The sequence below is a fragment of the Colletotrichum tamarilloi genome, assembly GCF_030869305.1.
Source record: "Colletotrichum tamarilloi strain Tom-12 chromosome Unknown Scaffold_109.1, whole genome shotgun sequence".
Taxonomy (NCBI): Eukaryota; Fungi; Ascomycota; class Sordariomycetes; order Glomerellales; family Glomerellaceae; genus Colletotrichum; species Colletotrichum tamarilloi.
Window position 1 is genome coordinate 67,396 of NW_026849492.1, and position 11,029 is coordinate 78,424.

At 49.2% G+C, this 11,029-nt stretch overlaps 4 protein-coding genes across 4 annotated transcripts; 2 read left to right on the plus strand and 2 right to left on the minus strand.

Annotated features, from left to right (window-relative positions):
- Nucleotides 1–312: 312 nt before the first annotated feature.
- CTAM01_13962 (uncharacterized protein) lies at nt 313–714 on the minus strand (the record flags this gene model as incomplete). Its single annotated transcript, XM_060529964.1, has 1 exon — nt 313–714. One exon carries the CDS (start codon nt 712–714, stop codon nt 313–315), a length of 402 nt encoding a protein of 133 aa, XP_060375466.1.
- A 1,163-nt stretch (nt 715–1,877) lies between these two features.
- Nucleotides 1,878–4,073, minus strand: CTAM01_13963 (uncharacterized protein; the record flags this gene model as incomplete). The annotated part of the gene is made up of 3 exons (XM_060529965.1): nt 1,878–2,398; nt 2,666–3,097; nt 3,155–4,073. The coding sequence occupies 3 exons, from the start codon at nt 4,071–4,073 to the stop codon at nt 1,878–1,880; spliced, it is 1,872 nt and encodes a 623-aa protein (XP_060375467.1).
- Nucleotides 4,074–6,633: 2,560 nt separating this feature from the next.
- CTAM01_13964 (POT family protein) lies at nt 6,634–8,551 on the plus strand (the record flags this gene model as incomplete). The annotated part of the gene is made up of 3 exons (XM_060529966.1): nt 6,634–6,637; nt 6,692–8,093; nt 8,152–8,551. 3 exons carry the CDS (start codon nt 6,634–6,636, stop codon nt 8,549–8,551), a joined length of 1,806 nt encoding a protein of 601 aa, XP_060375468.1.
- A 2,059-nt stretch (nt 8,552–10,610) lies between these two features.
- Nucleotides 10,611–11,029, plus strand: CTAM01_13965 (uncharacterized protein; the record flags this gene model as incomplete). Its single annotated transcript, XM_060529967.1, has 3 exons — nt 10,611–10,669; nt 10,729–10,831; nt 10,883–11,029. The coding sequence occupies 3 exons, from the start codon at nt 10,611–10,613 to the stop codon at nt 11,027–11,029; spliced, it is 309 nt and encodes a 102-aa protein (XP_060375469.1).

The following is an 11,029-nucleotide window of genomic DNA, read 5'->3' on the forward strand; positions in this document are numbered from 1 at the left end:
CTGGCTGGTTGGCCTGTAAAATCCCCGACCACCTTGTTCTTCACCCTCTTCTCCTGCGTATGAGTGCGTGTGTTTCTTCTCTCTGTGTTTGTGTGTCTATGGCTCGCTCGGCCGGGTGGCGGCAAGGTTCGCGCGAGGCTGTGCGCGTCTTCTTCTGCCCTCACCGTCCTTGCGTTATCGGAGAGAACAATGCTTTGTGGACTTCGCTCCGGACTTTCGCCGTTACGTTAGCTTTTTGCTAATTATTTTGTCAAATATCACGCCGAGATTGGACGCCCACCACCATCAACAGTCATACTATCAACCGTGCCACTACAATGCGCGATGGATCCACGGTCTGCATGAAATCCGTAACATCTCGCCCCGTACCGCGATGATGACGGCCCCAACAATATTCTGTCCATCTCGGACGATATTCAAGACCTTTGAGATGGAGGGTCGGGAAATATCATCCTCTCTGAGGGTGGTCCCCATCCAGCCTCGCTCAATCGCTGTTTTAAGTGGCATAATTTCCTTCCTAGGCCAGAAGCTGTCTGATGCAGACGGACCGGTGTCGGTGTACTGCGACCTCACCCATTGCCAGTGGGTGTGAGATTGATACCCAAGCGATTGACCTCTCATATGCCGCACAAGACAGACACCTGCGCCAGCCCTGCAAGAAGACGTTTCAGGGTTCAATGAGGCGCTTCTGCGTTGCTTATCAACTGCAGCCATAACATAACGTACAGATGGGTTGCGTGAGAGGGTGTGAAGCGGTGCTGATCCCTTTTCCATCCAAACACACCCTCTCGATTTGCTGCCCGCTCTGGAAAGGACCCTGAACTTGGATGATGTGGAGGGCTTGAATGACGCCAGTGATCGTCCCGTTGTCTAGACCTCTTGCACCTTTGCTTCATCCACTTCAGTCTCCAGAATTGCTTCGTATTTCGGGGTGCTTCACTGACATTGGCCTGTGAAGAGAGGGGAAGAGCCAGGGATCGTCTCTCGATGATGCGAGTTTTGTGGAACAATGGCTCGGCCGACGGTTGATGGGTGAGGTGAGGTGCTGGTGTTGCGGGTTAGCCGGGGAACATACACTTGGCTTTCGTGAGCTGATGCGTGATGTGACATCGAGACGGGAGGAGCCATGATCGTGAGGCGTCTAGATTCACGTGTCATTTTCTATCTTCTATTGTGGGATCGAGGATACCGCAGCGGTCTGGTGCATTGATGTCGATCGGCGATGTCAGAATTGTGTCTGGGTTCCTCCGGGTTTGATGAGATGGGCTCATCATGATAATGAGGTTTCAGGAGGATGTTGCCCGAACCTTCCAAGACTGTACTGGATTTGTATGGGGCATCATTAGAGTCTATCGTGATTTTCTACAATAGCTATTTTAAATCAAGGTAAAAGATATCTGCTTCGGTTCGTGTGGCTACATGTAAGTTCAAGCTGGACGTGATGAGGAATTCAGAGGGCGGACATGATTTGAACCTGCAATGAAATACGCCTCTATGTAGCAACATCTATCATGTTCACTTAGAGTCATTGGCGTTCAATACAAGGTACTAACAACTTAAGTTTACCATGCCTTGTCTTCATCACGATGAGAAGGCCTACACGTTGCATGAAAACACAAAACCCGTATCGTCATATTTTGTGACAAAGACAGTCGAGATGATGCCGTTTCGTAATGAGAGATGATTTTACCGCATCTGTCCTAATTCCTAGTGATACTGACTGGATAATAATTGAATAGGACACGCTCGACATCAGACATCTTCGCATTTTGTGCCACAACACATACTACATGCAGAACCCGGGTCATCTCAGTTTTCACAGTCTGGGACCCTCGATAAGCAACTACTTAGTGCTCAGCTGAATCAAAACCTCTTTCTCAGTCTACCCAGTAGGACTTCCTCAGCGCGCTGGGGTCCACTGGTCCAAGACAGCTGTATGCATATTCCCTTGTAGGCTGTGTGAACGCGGTGACTTGCGCATCTTCCACAGTGATGCTCGCAACCGCCGTCGCCTTCTTTCTTTTGTTCTTATCTTTCCTTTTATGTCCAGGCAGATCGTGGCTTGCAAAATCCATTCCATATACTGTTACTGTTGGCGCTGAAAAGTTGCTCAAGGTGCTGGAGGTATCAACATAGACTGCCTGGGGTTTGTCCACTAGTTTGTCTTTGTGGAATAGCCTCCCGATGGCCACGCCAGATTCCAGTGTCTCTTGAGCTTCTCTCAAAGACTGTTCTTTGATGAACCGTTTTGATGCTTTCTTAGCAGCTTTCTTGGCAGCCTTTGAATTCACTGGTATTGCTTGAGAAGCCGAGCCGCCATTAGTAAAGGGACATGGTGTCTTGATTTCACTCATCTTGGCCCTGTTCCATGGCATCAAACCAAGATGTACTGCAGTTCCAATCAGAAGCAGCAGCAACGATAGAATAATCTCGATAATTGCCAAATACAGACACACCAAGAAAGCTGATGGAGCTTCTGTAATGGACGCAGCAGACGATGGACCCGTTGCAGGTTCTCCGGGTCTACTGAGTTGAATCGCCTCTTGATTCGCGCGAGCTCGAGAAATATTCGGGAGACTCTGCGGAGTATCAGATTTATCTTGGGAAGTGATCGCATCATTTGAAACCTGACTGACCTTGGGTACGGCCGGCCTCGTCTCTGTACCTGCTTTAGTCTGGCCCATGCTCTTTTGGCATTGCGGCTGGCCTCCTGAAGCAGGGGGCAGGGCTTCATCGCTTGAGGCGTTGACGATTTGTGACCCAGGGAATGACACTTGGATAGTCTGAGTTGCTGCATCAACTCCAACTCGACGTCTGCTCTGTTGGTTTTTTAGAGACAGTGTTGGGCTGGGAGGAGACATCGTAGTGCCTGAAGCTTTGGTGACTTGTGGCATAACTAGTCTCTTCTCTCCACCCAATTCAATTTCAGGGATGTTTACTTGACTTTGTAGCAAACATCTTGGATCTGCGGAGGCATTATTATCCCTCGAAGCTGTGCTGGCTAGTGTTACGGCATTGGCTTTGCGTGTGGTGCTCAACTTGATCGTATCCGCCGACTTGAGTGGCTCGTCAGTAGGGACCATCCATGATGTGTGGGCTGTACTTTGATCAGCCATCATATAACATCTGAACATTGAGTAGTACAGGAACTGACCTCTTGATTTAGATATAGTTCTCCAGGTGTGAATCGAGGCTTGATTGACTTTGAATTTCTTGAGCCATTTATCTGTGTAGTCTACCGGCCACACCTGATAGCGGAAGTTTTGAGCTTCTTGGACAGCTGGATGAACTAGCAAGATTGCACATGACGTCGGGGTGCCTAGACGACCCTTCAAGACGGGCTCCTCTATGTCTTGCCAGTTGGTTAATCCGTCTGGGTGAAACCGTTCTGGCGGTGGCGGAGTTAGGACAGTAGTGTATGAGCCTTGAGAAATACGCCACGCAAAGACAAGGGAAGCTCCTTTGATATACTTCGACCACGCGCAGGAGCTTTTCGTTTGTCGCAAGCATAGGGGATTGCCCGAGTCCATCAATGGTCCCATGGCGGTGGTGAGCGTCTGCATCCCTCGTTGAGCTGCCCATTCTTGAACCTGATCCTTCATCAACCCGCTCCATAACACCTGCTTATTCTCCAGCCAGGGGCAAATTTTGAACTGTCTAATTATCTGCTCAAATTCCTCGGACGTCAGATATTGAGGACAGGCTGTGCGAATGAGGGCTTGGCATGACGCAGTCTGCGGACCAAGCTGGCCCACAGCCTGTTCTGATTTCTTCACCTCTTTTGGCCTTTCCTGCTCTTGGTTCTTCAGCTTCTGTTCTGGTTTCGTAGACTGTTCCGAATCCATAAGGTGCTTTGACTTCTTAGGCTGTTCTGGTATCTTGGGTTGCCCCGAGGTCTTAGATTGCCCCAATTTCTTACATGGTTCCAATTTCTTGAGCTGCTCTGGTGTTTTGGACTGCGCCTGTTTCTTACATTGTTCTGTTTTCTTGGGTTGTTCCACTTTCTTAGGCGGCTCCGACTTCTTGTCCTGCCCCGAATTCCCGGACTGATCTGGTTTCTTCTCTAGTGCCATGGTATTCAGGTGTGAAAACTGACGAAAAGACGACCATGAATCCGGAGAACTGGATAGAGGACTCATGAGCGTGTGTCTCGGTTTATAAAAGTTGATTGATTGATTGGTGTATTGCCTCGGAATCATGTGAAAACGGATGAGAAAAGTTACAGCTGGAAGTGTATCTCACAAATGACAAACCCCATGTGAGATCATGAATCTATTTGGCCACGAGCGCCTAACGTTCAGCTAATGTTCCTTCGAGGCTTAAACTGAAGTTGCTACCCCGCGCTGACATGAACATGACGTTGAGTTCACGGTCAAAACGATCGAGTTGCACGAACCTGAAGGGTCGCGCTGGGGCAAAAAGCAATTCCCTGGAATCTGGCTTCAGAAAACAGCTGTTTGGGGTTCTTTGACCTTGCGAGGTGTTGCGGCTCCTCAAGACACTTAATCTAGCGGGAGAAACGCACTTTACAATATTTCACGTTGATTACCCTAGGGCCGTCAGGGATGGCATGGGGTAGTCGAATGGAATAATACATCGGCTTCCACTACCTTCGAAAGCGAGAGGAACAAAACTCCGAGTTGGAGTAATTAGGTAGAAGACGACTATGTTTTGACTACTTCCATACCAGCTGGAACATACACTCGACGAAGATACTCGATCACATCTCCACATTTCCACATTTCAGCTCAGTTGAGTTGTTGTTAGTTTCGGTCTTAGTTGCCGGCTGCAGCTTACTAGAAGCAAGGAGAGTCAGGATGTTAAACAGGACTTGATCTTAGTGGCCACCAATCACAACATGCCCATTTGAATAGTTCCGCGCAAGTTCAAGTACAAAATTCCTGAGACTGGTTTGTGATCTCGGGGGGCTGCATGCTTCGATATGGTTCTCTCAATATTGAGAATCGTGAAGATACGTAGTTCGTTCGACATATAAGGCGGTATTGTAATGTTGAAGTATTTCTTTTTCTTTTCAACCAGACATAACTACGATGGCTTGACTACATTGCTGTGACGTCACTCAAAGCTGTTTGAGATAAATCGAAGACCACTTGCGCGGAGATATCTGCGTAGACATATGAGATAGATGAACATAAGAAGCTTCATTGACCTCTAGGATGCCCGTCAATGGACAATGTTTCCGGAGAAGCAGTGTCTTCTGCTTTTAGCAACAGGATCTGCGTCGGAAGCTACCCAAGCCTTATTCGTGAGTTTTACTGAAATTCGTAAGCATCACGTCCCCGCATACCTATGTGGAAAAACTCTTGGTTCGAGGGGAAATCTTGGGCCATCCACGTCCTTCTTATACTGCAAGAGGGAGAAAACCGCACAGTCAAACTGGTCACTCGCTACAATGGATGGCGTGCTTTCACGGTGGGCTTGAAAGTTGGAACGTGCCTCCAGTGCTTGTCGAATGTGGAGAATGCTCAACCAGATTTCCCACCGCCAAGCATCGCAAACCTTAAAGATTGCGCGAGAATTACACAGCCAACAGCGCCAGAAAGCCACAAGAACTCCAAAAACGATGTATCTTGTGCCTGTTCGGGCGCTCTCGCCGCATCTTTCTCACTCACGAATGACTCGTTACGGCTTGGCCGCCGAGACATCTTAAACAAGAAAAGGGGGCGGCGAAGGATACAAATACTCACTCATGCCTCGGCAAGATGACAATGATGCCATTCTCATAGGCCATATTGGTCTATTTGTTACGCAACTCGAGCTGGGATTGAAGTTGGGTGGATTATGGCGACATTTCTAGTTTTTCACAACAGCTCGCTCGACTGAGGATGCGCCGGTCCCAAGCACTAATAAGCTTTCGGTCGTCCCGTCCGGCGGCCAACTACGGCAAGGGGACAAGCACATCCAATTCCGTGGTTTGGGGATATCTCTGCTCTTGTTGGATGTGCAACGACAAAATCCCCCACTCTCGCAATCACGCAATCGACGTCGTGGGCTCCCGTCATGGAATGCCGGCGGATAAAAGACCGATAAGGGTGTTGATATCGGCCCGCCTCCATATCTGTTGTGTGTTGTGGACATGGGGTCCCGCTGGCCGGGGAAGTGGGCAGCAATTATGGTAACGTTCCGCTCTTGAAGTTCCCCAAACACCAAAGATAAGCGGCATTTGGACGCTCATAGATTCAAAAGAAAGCGAGAAGTTCTCCAAACTCCTTATAATTTGTGAAGATTTCGCTGGTTTTCCAGCCTTGGAATTAAAGAGACGTTATCCAGTGCCCAGACGGGAGCTAGCCACCCACTTGCCGGGACTAGGATATGCATGGGGTCAATGGCAATGTGCCAATGTCGCAACAAGCTTCCACAAGCTCGCGATCAACCTTGGCCCCGCCTTGGCCATCTGGGCAGGCCTACGGTCCCTGAACAGGATAGTTCGATGGGGCCCTCCTGTCAACTTTCCTTGGAGATCTATCTCTGGCTGCAACGTTCCGGAGACTAGCAGATAACATATCAGTAGGTGCGAGGTAGGTCAAAACTCAGTTCCCGGGCCTCCTCACCTTCTCTTCCTTCAGTCTCTTAACCTACGCTGTCAAGTTACACAGAGCGAAGTTGATCACCATGGGTAAGTTCTCTAACACAAGTTTGATGTACGTCTAGTTCGCTTACAAGTCTGCAGCTGAGAATGTTATTGGTCTCAACGTGCACAAGGTCGTCGAACCCGACTCCGACCAAGGCGTACACCCCGAGAAGGCTCAACAAGTTAGTACCCTCGACGTAGAGTCCCAAAACAACTCCCTCGATCAGGCACACTCTGTCATCGATGATGATGCCTACCCGGCTCCGACTGCTGAAGAGCGGTCGACGCTTCGCAAAGTTGCAGACTCCATCCCTATCACATCATGGTCTCTTTGCGTGGTAGAAATGGCCGAGAGAGCATCATACTATGGTGTCAAGGCCGCTTTCAACAACTATCTTCAGTTTCCACTGCCCGAAGGAGGTCCTGGCACCGGTGCCATCGACAAGTCCAAGCCTAATTCCCATGCCGGCGCTCTTGGTCTGGGACTGCAGACAGCCTCTGCCTTGGGTCTCCTCTTCACCTTCCTGGCCTACGTCATTCCCATCTTTGGTGCGTGGATTGCAGACGTCAAGATCGGCCGTTACAAAGCCATTGCATGGGGTGTTGGTATTGGAGGTGTTGCCCATGTTATCATGGTCGGAGGCGCTGCTCCGTCAATCCTGCAAGCCGGCAAAGGTGTTGCCCCGTTTCTTATCAGCTATTTCCTACTTGCCATCGGAGCCGGTATCTTCAAGCCCAATGTTGCACCGACAGTCATCGACCAGTACAAGCACCAACGCGAGTACACCAAGGTGCTCAAGTCGGGAGAGAAGGTCATCGTCGACCCTGAGACTACAGTCAACCACATCATGTTGATCTTCTACGCCTTCATCAACGTTGGCGCCTTCTTCTCTATTGCCGTCGTTTATATTGAGAAGTACCACAGTTTCTGGTTGGCATACCTCGTTCCTGGTATCGTCTACTTCCTGCTTCCGCTTTTGCTTGCCGCCACGTACAAGCGCACAGTCAGAGTCGCACCTCAGGGTTCCGACTTGAACCGCTTCGTCAAGATCACAGTTTCCGCAATCAAGGCGAGCAAGGGAAACATCTTCTCCAAGAATGTGTGGCAGAACGTCCGCCCTACCGCTCTCGCCGAACGGGGAGTCCATGTCGGCTACTCTGAGAAGGATGTTGACGATGCTCGCCGCACGTGGCAAGCAGTTCAGATCTTCCTCTACATCCCAATCTGGTACTTGAACGATGGCGGCGTTGGAAACGTCCAGAGCAACCAAGGTGCGGCAATGACATCTGACGGCGCACCGAACGATTTGCTTAGTCACTTCAACCCCTTGGTCATCATCGTCTTCTCACCCTTCATGGCCAATGTCGTCTACCCCTTCCTCGAGCGTAGAAACGTCAAGTTTGGACGCATCAGCAGAATGACAGTGGGATTCGTTTTGGCCATCATCTCTTCCCTCATTGGTGCATTGGTACAATGGCGTGTCTATGAGACGAGTCCTTGGTAAGTTTTCCTACAGATTGACCTGGCACCCGAGAGGCAATGCTAACATTCTTTGAAGTGGCTACGCTGCCAGCGACTGCGACGACGTCTCTCCTCTCTCGATCTGGTGGCAAATTCCCAATGTCGCACTCGGTGCGATGTCCGAGATCTTCATCAACGTCACGGCCTACGAGTTGGCTTATGCTCGCGCCCCGGAGCACATGAGATCGACCGTTGTTGCTCTGTTCCTCTTCATGACAGCCTTGAGCAGTGCCTTGGGACAGATTCTTCTTCCGTCTATCGCGGACCCAACCCTAATTTGGGCTTGGGCTGCCCCTGGTATCGCCCTCTTCGTTCAGACCATCGTCTTCTGGTTCAGACACCGGCATCTCAACGACGATGTATTCATGACGTACAAGGAGGACTTTGAGAGCGTCAATTCCGGGGAGAAGAAGATTGTTGAGAAAGACGAGAAATGATGAAGGGAAGATATATGTTTACAGATTCAGAAGAGTTCCAGATGGTTGCTCGATTGGCTCCATCAACCATGTAAATCAGTTATCTGGAGCTATCAATCATGTTCTGTTTATATAATTTGACGAATTGTATTTGTACTAGACCATCTAGTAACTTTCATCACATGGCAAATATTCCAGGTGCTGTACATTTTTAAGCAGTGCCAGCGGGGTAGTAGCGTTGAACTGAAGTGAGGTAGCTCTTGCATAACACCGACGATGGTTAAGAGGTGCATCTACGCCATGTTGTCTTGGGATGCTCTGTAATCGTAGGTTCATTGGTAACACTCTTCTGGCTGAACTATGGGATACGGGAGTACACAGCAGTCATTTCACTTGGCTGCAATCGTCAATGCCTTGATCGCTATGCCAAAATTGTCGTCAGCTTCCACCCCCTGTTAGTACTATCTCTGGCTAATCCTGGAAATCGTTCTTTTTGTCCTTACGGCAACCCACAAAGCTCAAAGTGATGAACACAAGCAGCTAAAAATATTGAAGTCGAGAGTTGATTAATGGTAATGTCACTGGATTGACGTCCTACTTTGTTGAAGCTGATTACTAAAGGGATCAACTAGCAACCTCGGGTCTTGGATCTGCACTTGCACATATACTTGTATGTGAATAGAAATGTGCTGTTTATTATCTCAAGCAACCAGTGAGAGCGAAAGAAGCACGGCTCGGGCGTGGTGGTTCGTGAAGTCGGCCAGGTTGTAAAATTTCGGCCGACCCTGGCCCGGATCCGGTGCGGACCCGACAGTTCGCATTCGTACTCTGTAGCTCGTTTTTGCACCCTGGGTTGCGGTAACGTAGAGCCTAGAAATTAGTCCGGGACATGATCTTATGGAAGTAATTCCGCTATGACGATAGCAATTTGGGCGATGCATGTTGTTCATTACGTATTCCAAAACTGCCTTCCTCAGACTTTTACAATCGCCAATACATTTAGTCTGGGAGTTGTTCCCTCATTGATCGCACCTGGACCCTATTTTCCACAAAAGTCAAGCAGATAAGCCAACAGAGAGACAAACGCAGTCTCTTTATACGCTGAGTATTGGGTAGGAAAGTCTCATATGCTCTCTCAGACGAACTTTGATGTGGCCGCGCAGCAGGCTGAAGCTTGGTGCGTGACACAAGTGTATTGTAGCGACTCGCGGCACGAGTCATTACGAGCGACTTCGTATGTCGTCGCTTGAGCTTTTCAAGCCCTCCATATCCATTAATGTCGATCAGTATTTTAGAACCGGGAGCTGATATTAAGGGTTATGAACAGCCATGATTTGTGTTGAAGAATCTTGAACAATGAATGCATGGTCCTGGCCTAGAATGACCTACATAACCTTTTGACACTCTACTACGTACGTAGGTGCTTCATCAATTGATTACGTTATTGTGACAACTGAGAACTTGAGTCAATCTCCAAACGAGGTACAATCTGTAAGCTCGGCCTGGCTTATTCACAATTTTGCAAGATGATTTTCCGGGGCATCCTCGTTCAGTTAGTACTTTGTCGACTCGAGTTCGAAATTTTAATAAATGAAGGTCTCGACCCTGAGCTGCCTCTCCGAGAGGCTCGACTTGTGATATGGGCATCGTATTGCGTCGTCTCATTGATCAGGACCCCTGCTAGGTTGCTCAATACGGCACCCGCGGAGCCAGCAACGACTTGCCAGGCGTCTGACAGGCGTCTGATCACTAAAAGCCATGTGGGATGCCGGAGTCCTCAGACTGGGGCCCCGTGGCAACTGTTATGAGCGATATGATTCTATCATCTATTTGTCTTTGTCTTTCGTTGAAGGACCTTGTTGACTGCAATTACAAGTTAGCAAGACCCATTAGTTAGTTGAGTGGTCGTGAGCCAGAGAGATTGACTCAGGCCAGAGCGGAAAGAACGAGAGATGGCGATGAGCGACATGACATGTCCACATGCAGCTTAAATAGGCACTCTCGCCCACTGAATGTCGAAATAGCACTAGGCAGAAATCCTACTCCTTTCTCATTGGCAACCATCAGACATCAAGCCAAAATGACTGCCTTTCTTAAGACCTTTGCCCTTGCTTTTCTGCTCATCCAGGGAGCTCAGAGGTAAGCATGCTCGTTATAAACCCCTTCTCCCTCTCAAGGCTGATAAAACATACCAATAGCAAGGACCATAGCAGTCACAACTGCTGCCTTTTGACCGCAGAAGGATGGATTCCCAGAAATGACTGGACGAAGGCGGTTTGCGAGGAGCGCTGGGGATCGGTGGTAAGTATCTCTACCACTTGACGTGACTTCAAAGGCTAACAATACCAACAGGCTACCTTTGACGGCGTCAAGTGCATACAGAAGCCTGGCAACGTGATCAGCGGTGAAGACTTCTTCACCGCGTGTAAGCTTTATGGGTACATCAATGGTTACCAACAATGGGAGAGGGGTGCTGGCTACCGTGGCACTTGCTCTTGA